General features: G+C 40.9%; 1 protein-coding gene across 3 annotated transcripts in view; it reads left to right on the forward strand.

Moving 5' to 3' along the window:
- AMBRA1 (autophagy and beclin 1 regulator 1) overlaps nucleotides 1–15,821 on the forward strand; it is a 143,322-nt gene that overhangs the window by 6,493 nt on the left and 121,008 nt on the right. The window contains exons 3-9 of one of the 3 annotated variants that reach the window (XM_081900942.1): nucleotides 5,479–5,720; nucleotides 6,197–6,255; nucleotides 7,577–7,760; nucleotides 8,434–8,606; nucleotides 11,231–11,297; nucleotides 12,405–12,551; nucleotides 13,476–13,888. In XM_081900942.1, coding sequence (XP_081757068.1) covers nucleotides 5,586–5,720; nucleotides 6,197–6,255; nucleotides 7,577–7,760; nucleotides 8,434–8,606; nucleotides 11,231–11,297; nucleotides 12,405–12,551; nucleotides 13,476–13,888 — 1,178 coding nt within the window. In that variant the 5' untranslated portion in view covers nucleotides 5,479–5,585. Of the gene's footprint in view, nucleotides 1–3,296; nucleotides 3,381–5,478; nucleotides 5,721–6,196; nucleotides 6,256–7,576; nucleotides 7,761–8,433; nucleotides 8,607–11,230; nucleotides 11,298–12,404; nucleotides 13,889–15,821 lie in introns of those variants that run through there. The other 2 variants (XM_081900941.1, XM_081900940.1) reach the window with 2 other exon arrangements.

The raw sequence follows: 15,821 nt of genomic DNA on the forward strand, positions 1-15,821 counted from the left end.
CCCCACTTTGGTTTTCAGACGTCAATTAAAGACATTTTAATTCATCTAGGCTTTTGTAGTTTAAATGTTTAACCCTTGGCAACAGTACTGTAACCAGTGTTTTAATGAGTTAATAATTGTTTTGTTGGTACATTTTTACTGTGTGTGTTATGATGGATATATGTTTGTACATCACCCTGGGCTCCTTTGGAGGAATGATGACAAACAAACAAACAATAGAATGGCATCTCATTCTCATGGTTGGCAAGTGATTGGTCCTTTGTCTGGTTTCATGCTTATTATTCTCTTTCCCAGGACTCTAGGACTTGTTGCTGAGCAGGGGCAGAGAGGGAGGATCCAAGTGCAGCAGCTGTACATTGGGTCATCCACTAAGCAATAGTAGTTGGTCCTGTAACCTTTCTCAGTACAGTGGTACCTCGGGTTACAACACTTTGGGTTACAGACTCCACTAACTCAGAAATAGTACCTCAACTTTACCTGAGGATGAGAACAGAAATCGCGCGGTGGCAGCGGGAGGCCCCATTAGTTAAAGTGGTACCTCAGGTTAAGAATGGTTTCAGGTTAAGAACAGACCTCCGGAACGAATTAAGTTCGTAACCAGAGGTACCATTGTATACTTTTAGACTTGCATTTCTTTGAAACGCTGCTAATTATTTTCATACAAAATGCCATTAATGCACAATTTCACTGTTCAGATGCTTTTGCAGGTTACAATTCATTCATTCATTCATTTGGAGTATTTACACCCCACCTACTAACCAAAGTAAGCAACTTACAATGTATTTAAAATATAGCAAAATAGGCAAGAGTTACCAGACAGGCAAAAGTGTTACCACATTCCCCCACCCCCAAATGTCCCTGCTACTACTTTGTTTTTGAAAATTTGGGCTAGAGCAGATCTAATGTTGGTTAATAAGAAAAAGGTCCAGTTCAGAGCTTTGAGGTGCACACCTCTGTTCATCACTGTAAATTAATGGTTACCTTCTGCTTACTATCTCTAGAGCCATTTACTGCTCATGTTCTTGTTGTCTTGTACTTTTATTACTGAAGAGCTATAGGACTCTAAATTTGATTTGCTTTCATTAGCTAATCCAGTTGCTCACAGAATGTTGTAAGACGTCTTTGAGGAAAACAAGAAAGCAGATGCTGTTGCAATCTGTGTGAAACTACTGGGACCTGTTTTGGCTATTGGTAGTTTATGCTAATACTGGCCTGCTGCTGTGGACCTTAAAACAGTGGGTTATAGCTTCAAAATAACAAATGAACTTCATTGCATTAAAGAGTTATGGCAAGAAGCATGTTCTGATAAGGGAATTAAGTTATGCATGACAGGAAAATGAAATGTTGCTGGAATTTTATTGTTTAAAATTTGCAGTTTCTTCCATTTGGTTGAGTGAAATTGAGGTGCTCAGCCTCTTATTTAACTTTAGAGGACCTTGGTGGGCACAATTGCCTTGGAAGTACCAACTGCTAGCAGGGGACAACTGGCCTTCATCATGGGGCTGAGTGAGTTCCAGCTGCTCGCCTCTACTACTATGCCTCAAAGGACCTGCTGCCTGGCAACTGCCAGCAAGAAAATACTGCTTCCCTCATGGAATGAGCAAGAGCCAGCTGCTCGGCCATGCTCCTTTGCCTCAAGATTTTAGTGAGGGCTGTTCCTGGTATGACACCATGGAAGAGCAAGGATGCAAGCAGAAAATGCTTCCTAAATAATTCTGGTTCCATGCAGTTACTGTGTAGTTTTTATTTCTGTAAGCCACTTTGAGAGCATATCAGGGAGCATCTTGGGATTATAGAATGGGGATTGAAGTACGGTGGTACCTCAGGTTACAGACACTTCAGGTTATAGACTCCTCTAATCCAGAAATAGTACCTCGGGTAAAGAAATTTGCTTCAGGATGAGAACAGAAATCGTGCAGTGGCGGCGTGGTAGGCCCCATTAGCTAAAGTGGTATCTCAGGTTAAGAACAGTTTCTGGTTAAGAACGGACCTCCAGAATGAATTAAGTTCTTAATCCGAGGTACCACTGCATTCTAAATAATAGTAAATATGGATAGGGATCTTCACTCTCTCTTGTAATGTGATGATTTATTCTCTGTTATTAGGGGACAGTTGGTCTGCTTCTCCCTGTGTTCTAAAAGTGGCTATAAGAATAAAAGGACAACTTTCCAGTAGGAATTTTGCAGCTTGTGGGGCAGCTTTTGATTTTTATGGCAAGGATTTATTGGGTACAGTAAATGCTGTCAGGGAGTGTGGAGGTTAGCAATTTCTCAGTGCAATACTGCCTTGCCAGGTCATCCTTGTTCTGGTCCCCCCCCCCTTTATAGCCATTTATATAGCTGATGAATGCTGTATTGTGACAAGTGTCTTGGGTTTAACCTTGTGTAAATTGCCACTTTTGACCTGATATTAATATGGATACTACAATATGCTCTGAGATACGGATGTCTGAGATGTGTGCAACACAATTATAAACACATTTACTGAGAGGTAAGCCTCATGACCCTCAATGACTTATACTTCCTATTAAATATGGTTAGAATTGCAGCCATGCAACCCATGCCAGTGTTTTCGGTTGATTGTTCAGATTTCATGTTGGTCTTGCTCTTTCTGTGTTGAACAAGTTCATGGATTACACAAAACAAATAAAGTAGAAAGACATAGGATTTAAGTTTGAAATAGGGATAGCCAATGTGGTGCTCTCCAGATGTTCTGGGCTCCAGTTCCCATTGGCCTCAGCCAGCATGGCCAATGGTCAATGTTGATGAAAGTATAGTTCAAAAACAAATGGAGGGCATCACATTCACTACCCATGTCTATTAGTGAAAGAGGCTTGGATTAGTCAATAATTACAGCAAAAGATATTAAGATTACTGATTGCTGAATGTTTCCTGCAGAGCAGGGGTAGCCAACATGGTGCTCTCCAGATGTTGTGAACTGCAACTCCCCATTGTTTCTCACCTTTGGGCATGCTAGCTGGGACTAATGGCAGCTGTAGTCCACAACATATGGAGGGCGCCATCTTGGTTACCACACCTGTGTGTTTGGTATCCCTCAACCTTTTGTTGCTGTTTCTGATTCATTGTATGCTTTGTGATACTCTCGGTTTACAGCAACATTGATTTCCCCTTTCCTACCTTTGTTCACTAAATAAATGTGGGCTGATTGGGTAAGTTGCACATGAAGAGCATTGGAAACATGCATGATATGAATTGGAGTCTTATGCTCTCAAGTGAGCCAAGGCTCTTCCATGTGCTTCTGTTAACTTATCCTTAATTTGTATTACCTGTTCCCAGGTGTGTGGGAGCCTTGATTTGCACCATCAAAAACCTGGTGGAAAAGGAAAGTGTTTACTTGGTGCCAAAAGTATGTCAATAAAGGTATCAAATGGACCTTACTTAGAGATCAAGGCAGGGCTCATTATATGGTTGGATGGATTATTTTGGGTTCCAGGCAAGACATTCATGAGCTGAGGCACTTTGGATTTTTTTCAAGTTCTTCCAAGTATTAAGTATTAAGTACTGGGGTGCTCCATGACATCCCATGCTTCTTCCTCAGAGGAGGTCTCTGGTGTTTTTGTTGGCAACTGGCATCTGCATTCATTTATTCTGCTCTTGATTAAACAGGCTTTCACACAATTGCTAGAACTGTTCTGTATGTACCTGGAGTTGAAAGCAGTAGAAACACTTTTCCAAAATCTGATAAACATTACCAGGTAGATATCTAGCATTCTTTCAGAATATTGATGAGTGAAACCAATGTATAATAGTGATGGGATATCCCTTGGAATGTCCAGGGCACACTCTCATGCCAGATCAGATTCCCAAAGGGGTTGATGTATGTGTATTTGCTTTTGAAGTGGGAAGAAAAAGTGTGAGTGACTCCAACTTCTTCCTATTATGGAACAAGTGTGAAGGGGGAGTTTTCTCTGTTCCCAATTTGCACAAGGAATAGAAACAGGACATGAGGAAGTGCAGTTGTAAATGGTTGAGGATAGAATGAACACATTAATCTTCTGCATAATAGTATTCGTATTTTCTTTGTAAAAGGTTTACTTAGATTAAATCTTAAAGATGACTGGCTTTACCCATGTGATCATACAGTTGCGTAATTCTTTTAAAAATTAAAAACATCAGTATTTGAAACAAATTAAGCCCATTCAGAGCACCATCACCCCCGGGGCCAGTCATAAAGGAAGAAAGAAAAACCACTCTCAGATTGCACTCAGAATGGATTATGAAAGTTAATCAAATGTATACACATTAACTTTATGTAAACTTGATTTATTACACTGGTGAGCAAAGCAATTCCTCAAGAAAATTCCCTTGAGAACTCTCTCTCTTAACTTTCCTTAGTAAGGAAAGTTTCTTTTCTTGCAATTGATTAAAAATATCCGTCTTGGTAAGCAGCTGTTGTCTTGGGTCAGCAGTCTGGAAGTTGTTCTCAGTAAAGTAAAATTTGTAATGAGAACTCCCCAGTTTCATATTATGCCTTTTTAGTTTGTAGTATTTGATGAGACCTGCTTTCGTAAATCCAGTTGATAGTGTGCTTGACCTGGAAATAACTTCACATCCAACTTGGTGGTGTATTTGCTATGTGATTTGGGTTATGTCACTTTTTTCGGCCTGTGACATAACTCATATGGTGAGTTTTATGATGACAGGAAGTGATTTAGCAGCAGTACAGTGGTACCTCGGGTTACATACGCTTCAGGTTACGCATGATTCAGGTTTGCTAACCCAGAAATAGTGTTCACACTTTGCTAACCCAGAAATAGTGTTTCAGGTTAAGAACTTTGCTTCAGGATATGAACAGAAATTGTGCTCTGGCGGCGCAGCAGCAGCAGGAGGCCCCATTAGTTAAAGTGGTGCTTCAGGTTAAGAACAGCTTCAGGTTAAGAATGGACCTCCGGAACGAATTAAGTACTTAACCTGAGGTACCACTGTAAATGTAATCTGTTTATGTTCTATCTTTCTCAAAGATAGGTTTTTTAAAGCTGAAACTGTCTTGACTGGAAAATACTTTTATTCTAAATACTACAAAATACATTTGAAAATGAAATTGCTACAAATCAATTCTTACGAAGAGTTATTTAAAAAAAGTTTGACAAGAGTATCCATGTAGTGAAGTGAACATGAATCAGGTGTTCAGTGAACCATAGCTAATAAGAGAGTGACTTGCTGTTTGTTAAATCTCCAACCACACAAAGTTTTTCTTGTAAGACTTTGCAGGCCATCTACTATGTGTTAGATTTGCCATGAAAATGCTGGACCTGGGCCCATCATTCTGCAACCTGAGGAAGATCTGTCTTGAATGTGCTGCAATTACAGTGGTCTCTCTTGAGAATCTGATGATGATAATAGTAATGCTGTGTTGGTGGGGATGGAATGTTAACAATTGCACAGAGAGATACCAATTTGTATTGACCTCTTGGAAACTTCTGACTTGGGTTCCTTGAAATATATCTTCACTATCTAGATTTCCATGAGGACAGCCTTGCAAGGAGTGGATGGCACTTGTGTAGATTATTGGCGCTTGTGATCTGGTGTCTCTCGGTGACTCATTCCCCTGAGACAGTAAAAGCCATGAAGGTTGTACCAGAGAAGAATGCTGTTCGAATCCTTTGGGGCCGAGAACGGGGCACGCAAGCTTTGGGAGCACAGCGTCTTCTGCAGGAGTTGGTAGAAGACAAAACCCGTTGGATGAAATGGGAGGGCAAGGTAAAGCTCCTTATGACACACTTACAAGTCAACTGAACTTAGGAAGCTGCCTTGCACAAAATCAGAACATTGGTTCATCTAGGTCAGCATTGTCTACACTGACACTACTTTAGGGTTCCCTATGTGGGTCTTACCCAGTCCTACCTGCACATACAGTGATCTAGGATAGTTTGGCATACAAAGCAAGTTCTTAACCATGGAGCTTCAGGCTGTATATTGCACTTCTGCCTGTGGGTAATTCGAGTTATATATACTTCTTAGGTTTCTGAATTTGTATTAAATATTTTTATCTGGTATGTGCCAGATTCAGAATAAATGGATAGAACCTTTTAAAATTGTTATAACCCTTTGATACTCCTGGAACAATTGTGCAAAAGTATCATTTCTTCTATCAAACTTCACACGAGGGAGGGGTACTGGTATACTTCACTGATACTTTGAGCTCAGAAAATGTTTTGTGCTCTTTTGACTTTCAGAAGGTTGAGTTGCCAGACAGTCCACGCTCCACCTTTCTACTGGCATTCAGTCCAGACAGGTACACACCTATGTATATATTTTCTGTTCTCTTTTTATTTAATTATTATTTATTTTATGTTCCCTTTTATCTGTTAGAAAGATTTGTGAAGAGAAATGTTCCTCAGCATACCTGTGAGAGCTTCCAAAGAGTCTTTCAGCTTCGCTATACCAAGTGCTGCTCACTCTTTTGATTATTTGAAACTACTTGTGTACATGGAATACTCTTTTTGAACTATGATAATGACAGAATGTAGACTTGCAAAGAACTTGGTAGCAGGAGATGTTCATATAAACTGGTGAAATGCTTGTTGTGTTGGTTGGTTCAGGGACCCTACAGGGAAGGGGCGAAGTCCTTGAGAGCCCTGTGCAGGTTTTGTCCCTACTGTGGTAGTATCAATTTTCCTTTAGTGAATACAGCTTTTGCTCCTCCACCCTCTCACATGTCATTGTAGTCCGCTTGCTTTTTGTTTCATAGAACAGTATGCAAGGCAGAGCCAATGAAAACTTACTCCATCCCTGTTTGCATAGTCACCTCATGTTTTGTTTTAATTGGTCACCCCAGAGCAGGGGTAACCAACATGGTGTCCTTGAGGTTGTCCCTATTATCCCTGACTATCAGCTATGCTGGTTGAGACTAGAGATAGTTTGGAGTCCAGGAGCATTTGGAGAGCATTACATTGATTACCCTTTTTCTAGAGTGTGACAGATGAGAACCAGGAATTGGCTTTCATATACAAGAGAGCTTAGGGCCTGGCCACTGTCCAAATGTACCACAAGCAAGATTGTTGCAGTGCATATCAGAAAGAAGTGATGTTTGAAAATTGGGAGTAACTCACCCTGTAGGGATGGTATGGTATAGATATTAAGGTGGAAAGCACAATTTGGAGAACCTATCATTTTATGAGCATTTGACCAGTTAAAAAATATAGCTGAGTATATTACTCTACTATTCTTGAGTAATGGTTAAGTCTTTTTGGAGTATTTACTGTATTAGAATGACAAAAATGTACTTTAATTATTAACAGGTAACTATTCTCTTACCTGTTAATCTTGGAAATATAATTATTAACTTTTAACAATCTTATGTAAGCTTTCTAAAACTCAAGTATGTGTGCTGTGAGGCTGGTTAGATTGAAGTATCATTGACTTATTTTTAGAAAGTTGGTCTTGGAGCTGTGATGTCTTGGTGGTTTGGGTGTTGGGCTTGACAGCCAATGAGGCATATCTGTACAGGTTCATATTTTTCTCTCCTCTGTTTCTGCATCCAAAATTGCTTGCTAAACAACCTTCTCTTCCCATCCTCCCTCCCCTTCTTTTATGTTGCTTTTTAATTTCCCCAGGACCCTTATGGCTTCTACTCATGTGAATCACAATATTTACATCACTGAGGTGAAAACGGGCAAATGTGTTCACTCTCTAGTTGGGCATCGACGCACACCATGGTGTGTAACCTTTCATCCTACCATTCCAGGGCTTATTGCTTCAGGGTGCCTTGATGGAGAGGTTAGAATCTGGGATTTGCACGTAAGTTCCTTTTAATGCTCTTTACCTCACTCAATGCCAGGCTAATCCATGCATTGCCACACTGGTGTGGCACCTTCTTCACTGTAGCATCTTCTCATATTATTCTGGTAATAGGGATAAACCCAAATACATGGTTCCATCCCTCCAAATATCACCTGTTTACCTTACTGTTATGGATTTGTTTTATTTTCTGATCATGAAATGCCAACTCTGCCAGTTGAGAGCCTTATTGGCAGGCTGTAGTAGAAATCTTGTGCTAGTTAATGATAAAGCCTTTGGATGACCTATAATTATTTCTGCAAACATTTCAGTGAAAGATTACTGTAGGTTTCAAGAATTAAAAAATGCTTTCTAGTAGTACTGTAGTGTGTCATGACCTTTATCCATACTAATGTTGAAGGGCTGAAATGTTTCTACATAATCAAATTCTTTTAATTACTCTGGAACATTCAGTGAGTCTCAAACAGCCTATACAAACAGTATATAATGATTTTCCTGTAATTAGTGAGACAAAGGTCTTTAAAATTTGGCTATGCAGTTGGGGGTGATATAAAACGGAAGCACATGTGATGATGCTTGTGATATAAATCTAGGTCACCATATAGTGTATATGGGATCCTGTTTGGAATTACTGTGTTTCAGTACCATTGACCATAGATTGGTTTGCTCCCAGGGTGGAAGTGAGAGCTGGTTTACAGATAGCAACAATGCCATAGCATCTTTGGCTTTCCATCCAACGGCCCAGCTCCTGCTAATTGCAACAGCCAATGAGATCCACTTCTGGGACTGGAGTCGCCGGGAGCCTTTTGCAGTTGTGAAAACAGCCAGTGAAATGGAGAGAGTCCGGTGAGTAATCCTTCTGCATGAGTGTATCTAGTTGAAGACGAAGATAAGAGGGAGCAATCTTTAGGAGAAATCCTCAAGATAATTGCTTGGGACACAGTTTTAGCCAGAAATGGAAAAAAACAAAACCCTATGACACTGGAGACAGCTTGGAAAACTCTTAATTGCACCCCAGGGTTCACTAGTAAACCAGAAGATGAAAGTACGGTCTTGAAGGCACACAGTGTGGCTTAACTGCTCAAGTCAAGTAGGCCTGGCCCTATAGACTGCAATCATATTTATTTATCTGCTTACTGTGTTTCTAATTCTAAGAAGTAGCATTAAAATAATAAGCTCAAAACAGATAATTATGGCCATAGAAATACCACCTTAAAAAATAAGGATAAAAGATAAGATTTTAAAGGCCTGTGAGAATAAAAACATCTTCACCGATTTTGAAAAGCATTCCAAGTAAGGGGCCACTATCCTGGCTTCCTACCTTTCTTTAGCTTGTGGGGGCACACAATGATAAGAGGTCATTGTTGGGTACATATGGGAAAAGAGGATCCTTTGGATACTGTGGTCCCAAGCTTATAAAGGGCTTTAAAAGTCAGAACCTGGAATTGAATTGGAACTGGAATTGGGCTGGGAGTCAGTAAAGATGATTAAGTCCTTGTGTAATACAATCATAGTTAGTACTCTTTCAGCCATATTCTGTACTGATGGCAGTTTCCAGCAAGCCTTCAAAGGTAGCACCACATATAATGTATTACAGTAATCTATAAAGAAAATTGTATAAGATAACTCTGATGTTACAGGACAAGTATTAGAGTATTCTGCTGCTGTGATTTGATACGGTTTTAATTGATGGTTTTATTCTGTTAATGTATTCTAAACGTATTTTGTGTTCTTAGCTGCCATGTGCTCTTGTTATAGGAAGGCTTGGAGTATACACATGATGGACAAAAGCAAATATTTTTCCAGACAAATAGCGGGACAAACTTGACAGTATTTATAAAACCTGCCATAGAATATCCCTGGTAGTTGCTATTACCAATGCATTTATTATGGAGCAGCAAGAGACTAGTTATCCAGAGTTTTACTTGAGCAGAGAAATGTGTCATTTTTTACAGGCTCACCTGTTACAGTTTTTCATTGTGTAGGTACATTTTTCATACAACTGTAGCATTTCATTAGTACTGTTACCAGGCAATTGGGCAGTAATATGGGATTCATTGAATGCTTTACTTAGAATCATGTAGGACAGAGATTGCTAGAATTATTGTTAGAATGTATACCAGAGCATGAATATCTGTTTAAAATCCAGACATGGGAAGGCATTTTCCAGTTGTTACTACTATTTCAGGATCTCTTGGTAGTCAGAGCTAGCTTAGCCCAACTTTTATATCTCAGGCAGGCAGTGTCAGATTGCATCATGTGACTTGGTCATGCAGCCTATAAAGTTAACAGAAAATAACTGAAGATGGCTAGAAGCAGCTCTGTGCTATTAGAGAGAGGGGTCTTATGAAGGAGTGCAAAATGATGCAGACAGGTGAACATGTGGTTTCTCTTTTGGAGCCTGCTACTGTGGGTTGTCTTAACAAAGGACAAGTTCTAGGCATTCTAAGTAAGGTTAATTCTAGATTTCCCCACTAGTTTCTTGTTAACTCTAAAGCATAGTGGTGCTTAGCCTTTGTTGAGCAGGAAGAAAAATAGATTAATGACTCATTAGAGGAAGAGAAGCTAATTGTCCTATCTGTTTTGAAGTTTTGGTAGTGAGAAATGGCAGTTAGGAGTAGCCATGAAGTAAGTAAGTAATTTGTTTGTTTGTTTACTTAAATTTGTATACCAACCATTATCCATAGACCTCAGGGCGGTCCTGGAAAGCTAATGGAAGGTTAATTCTTTGCTAATATACTCAACACTATATGCAGGAAACATGAGATTATAATGACAATATATTGGGCTAAAGTACTGTATCTACCATGTGTAAGGCTTAAATAATTAAGCTAAAGCACCATAAAGCAAGTTTATAGGAAGTCTTAGGAAGTAAAATTTTATTTTCTTCAAATTTTGTAATATGTATAACAATTCATTTTGGAGGTCCTTCTTTTTTGGACTTGGAAGAATTTACTCTTGAATTGGAATTCTTGAACAAAGTAGTGTGCCAAGATCTTGCTGTTTGGGCCTTTGGATACGGTGCTCAGATTCCTGTTTTCTTAGCCTTCTCTTCAGATTTCTTGCTCAGATATGGAGATATAAAACCAGTCAGTTGTTTTCTTTTCTTTCTAAAAACAATATACCGTGGAGTCTGAAACGTGGCAAGCTCACATGCTTCTGTGGCCATTCAGCTTCCTCAATCTACCATGCAGTCTTCTTCCTTAGCAGTTCCTGCTATTTGAATGTTCATTTTGCTACATTGTGTACAGTGTTTCCTCATTCACATGCATGGCGGTGTTTGGCCATTGTGGGAATTGGGTACACTTCAGGGATGGATGAACATCTCCCACTCCCTGTTATTTGTGAATCTGAAACTTGGCGTTTCTTTACATTGTGGCACACTACAGAAATGCAAGAAGTCCTCTCGATAGTACTATTTGATGGAACAGCTTGTTCTGTTAAAATTAAACCTTTCTTCTTTGTTTCAGACTAGTTCGGTTCGATCCTCTTGGGCATTATTTACTCACAGCAATTGTTAACCCTTCCAATCAACAGGTAACTTTTTTATTCAGTTATTAGACATATAACTGGTGTTTCCTGGTGTAGAGTTCTGTGACTTATTAAATAGACAGTGGATATTTGCTGTTTTTAAACTGACTGAATATGAATGGTCTAGGTGTATTTGATGTAGAATTCTTAAATCTAAATATGTGTGAATCTGGTGACACCTGGATAGAAAGCCACGTGGTAATTTGGTCTCAGCTTCCTTGGAAAAAGGAAAAAGGCTGGGATATAGTATTACAGAATAATTATTTATTCATACCCAAAGTTTGGAAAGTTTCAAGAATACTTGGCCTTGCTGTGCTGCTGCTTGCTTTGCTGTTGTAGCTATCAATACTGGTCAGTCCAAAGCCTCCTTAGTCTGTGATGAAGTTTATGAGCTGCATTAGCGCTTCACTCCTGTGAACTGTGTAAGACTAATATGGTGCCCTCTCCCTTGACAAACTTCTGCTTTCTCTCTCAGGTCTTAAAAGGGTACCTATTGCTGGTTCACAGAGAATCTGGAAGGGGTACTTTATTGTACTGATGGCTGATTGGGTCATATTGCCCAAGGTCATGTCCTATACATATAACTTGTGACATCATATTCCTTGAGGCGATCTATTTAACTCTTTCAGCTACTTCCCCCCTCAGGCAGATCTCAAGCAGCCTCTTGGCTTTTGTTTAGTTCAGTTTGCAATAAAAGCAGGACTTTTTAAAAAAATCATATAGACAGTATTGGAGTGTGGTGTCTCCCAGGCTCATGAACTGGAAGCCTGGCTCTTGTAGCTGCCAACAGCACCCCCACCAATTTTGGTGGCAGATTTTTTTTTTTTTTAAAAAAGGCATAGCTCTGAGGTGGGCAGATCCAGTCCCTGAATGGGGATATAAATCATTTTCTCCCTTGTCATCAGCTTGATCATTGGAGCAGAGACAGGGTATCCTCAGCTGATCTGCACAGAGCAATTGAGGAGGGAGAGATCTGTGTGTGTGTGTGTATGCATGCACATGTGCATATACGCTACATGTATATGGTTCCAGGTGGGTTGACTGAGTGCACCCTGTTTTTGCATCATCTTATTTTGATGCAAGGTAATTGATCACTTGCGCTTTCTTTTGTAGAACGATGAAGAGGTGGAAATACCTGTGGATAGTACTGAAATGCCACACTATCGTCAGCGTTCCATCCTCCAATCTCAGCCTGTGAGACGCACACCACTCCTTCATAACTTCCTGCATATGCTGTCCTCACGTTCTTCTGGTATCCAGGTGGGAGAGCAAAACGCCATGCAAGACTCGGCTACTCCCTCCCCTCCTCCTCCTCTCCCTCCTCCACCACCACCACCACCTCCACCTCCACCACCACCACCTCCAGCTAGTGAAGCCTCTAGAGCATCTGCCTATAATGGCCTCAGTGAGCCTGTCAATTTCCCCTCAGTAAAATGTTGCCAACATCTGGGGGTGCTGTGCCTTTGCAGGCGATGTTCTAGTGCAAGACTTCCTTCTCTTTTTCCGTCCCAGGACAACACCCCTTCCACATCCTCTGGGTCCACTGGCACTTCCTTTTCTTCTGTGCAAATGGAGCCTTACCAGCCCCAGGAGCAGGCAACTACAGCACAGCAGGAGCAGGGACTCCTTAACCGACCATCTGCTTTCAGCACTGTACAAAGCAGTACTGCGGGCAACACCCTGCGCAACCTTAGCCTCGGCCCCACTCGTAGATCCCTTAGTGGGCCTTTGTCTGGCCACTCGTCCAGATTTCACCAGTCTACAAGAGAGATGGCCTCTGGGTTGGAGGGTTCTGAGTGGACTCGAACAGTGTTGAATATGGGCCCTCGCTCTGAGTTGGAAGGTATGCCTCCTCCTAGAACCAGTGCCTCTTCAGTGAGCTTGTTGTCGGTACTGAGACAGCAGGAAGGAAGCTCCCAGTCCTCTGTATATACTTCAGCTACAGAAGGGAGGGGTTTTCCAGCTCCTAGTGCTGAAGCTGAAAGCACTAGCAATGCTGGTCCAAGCAATCCAACCAGCATTCGCAATGAGTTTCAGTGTGACTTGAGGCGGTTCTTCTTGGAATATGATAGGCTTCAGGAGCTAGATCAGGGGATAGGTGGTGAACCCAGTCAGTCACATCAAGCCCAGGAGATGCTTAATAACAACATCGAGCCTGATAGACCTGGTCCTTCTCATCAACAGACCCCACATAGCAGTGAAAACAATTCCAATTTGTCACGGGGGCACCTGAACCGCTGTCGAGCCTGTCACAACCTGCTGACTTTTAACAATGACACACTTCGCTGGGAAAGAAGTACACCTAGATATGCACCAGGGCAGGTCCAAAGCACATTTGAAGGTGTGCCATCCAGCAGTAGCCAGCTACCACCTTCCGAGAGAATGGAAAGTAGAACTTCTCCCTCTAGCAGACTGCCACTGGGAAGATCTTCTAATCCGCCAGAGGAAAGGACCGTGGGAGTGGTCTTTAACCAGGAGACGGGGCACTGGGAAAGAGTTTACAGCCAATCTGCTTCAAATAGACCTGGGAATGTATCACAGGACGCCTTAAACCAGGAAATGCCTGAGGAAAGTTCAGAGGAGGATTCGCTTAGGAGGTAAGATTGCTAGACCGTTCTAATTCCTCTTCAGTCTTTCTGAAGCTGTACCATTGAAGTGTGAACTACTGAAGATCTGGAGGTACTCATTTCTGATGCTGTCATGAATCTGGCTGGTAGCAATATTGGATTCAGGGATCAGTTGCTGGCTGCAGTGGGGCTCCTATCTAAAGCATAGAGTAAGCCTGTACACATTCAGAGGAAAGAACTACAATTTCTAGCTGAAGGTAACTATTCTCCCTAAGTCTCATTCTTACGTCGTTGAGGCATTGCTTGGAGTAGCTAACTGTAGCACTTGTTAACAATGGCAGCAAATGCAGTCCACTAGGCTTTTCATATATTCCCAGTTGTTAAGAATAGGGAAAACTTGATTTTCTTAAAGATGGGATGAGCAGCTCCTTAACTTTTCAGAAATAATTCTGAATCTAAGATGGTTCAACTACTTATCATTACATCTGCATGTGACAATTATTTCTCCCATAGTAAGAATTAATGCCAATTCTTACGTCACCCTGTTCTTGAATTGTATGTCTGCCAATGACTTGTAGGTGAAAATCTGCTCCTGAATTGATTTGAGAATAACATTTCTCTTTGCTGCATGATGAATATTGGTGATGACAGAATAACTCCTATTTTAAAATCCCTGCCTCTATTCCCCCATTTCCCTGCGTTTTTCTGGCTGCTTGTAAGATTACATTTTCTTTTCCTAAGTTTACCTAACACTCATCTTGTCAGGTGCCCGTTGTTCATGAATGACTAATCTTACCTTGAATGCCTTTGAAATTGGCAGCTGTCCTCTTCATACCTATACAGGCCCTCACCCACCAAATGGCATGCAGGTATTGCATCAGTTCAAACCATTTTGCAGCAACCAAGGGGCTTTCACCTTAGGCTGAACTAGTGATGTTCTTTGAACGGCAAGGAACAGTGATTACCGCATGTAGGAGGCCCTTCAGCATTTGCTGTGTTTAACAGGCCTGGAAAGTGATCTGTAGACCCTCTTTCCTAGAGGACTAAAGTAGAAAGAATGGGATTGCGTTTAATTAAAGTATTGATAATGTATAGTCTCAGAGAAGTATCCGTTTGTTATGCTGCCCCATTGTCTAATCAGAACAGGCGGTCAGTGCTTTCTTTCTTTTTCCAAACTTTTATTAGGCATTACAGATGTAGATCATCTTAAAACATTCATATACATTTTAAAAAAATAAATACAAAGAAAAAGCCATATAAGATACATAGTAACAGGGACAAGGAGGCTGAGTGAAAGGGTGCCTGTGCATGCAAACCAAAAGGAAAGCTGTGGAGAGTATCTGTGGGGCCATGGAATTGGATTGGGGAAGAGGAAAGTAGATTTATGAGAGGGACATTACTCCTATAAATGCTTGGAAGACTTAAAGCCTCCAAGGCAATCTTTGCCAACCTGGTGTGCTGGCTGGTGCTGATGGGAATTGCAGTGTAAAACATCTAGAGAGCTTCGGGTTGGCTCCTTTTTCTTTAATACAGTTATAGTTTAGAAGGCAAGCTGGTTCTTTCTTAGGGAATGGTCATTGTGACCTATTTGGACTTCTCTTTCTTTGTTGCTTATGATCCAGCTGATTGAATATTTGGGGTGACTTAACTGTCGTAGATGCTTATGTTCCTGCCATCCCCTCTGAGGTGCTGGCAGCTGTGACTGACATTTTATCTCTCTGACCAGATGCTTCTTGCTATGGTAAATGAATTTATAGTATGCAGCCTAGTGCTCAGGCTTGTTTTTGGTATTCAGTCCTTAAGAATTCCAGTAGCACAAAGCTTCAGTAGCTTTTCGCTGTGCAAAACACTATTTTACATTCTTTTCACTTCCGACTCTCTGATGAATATTTTCCTTTTTTTCAGTATGAAGCAGGAGCTGGTGCCTCAGTTACTCTTACTGTTTCTAGTGTGAGTCCTATGA

This window comes from Podarcis melisellensis, assembly GCF_964234715.1.
Source record: "Podarcis melisellensis genome assembly, chromosome: 1".
Lineage (NCBI taxonomy): Eukaryota > Metazoa > Chordata > Lepidosauria > Squamata > Lacertidae > Podarcis > Podarcis melisellensis.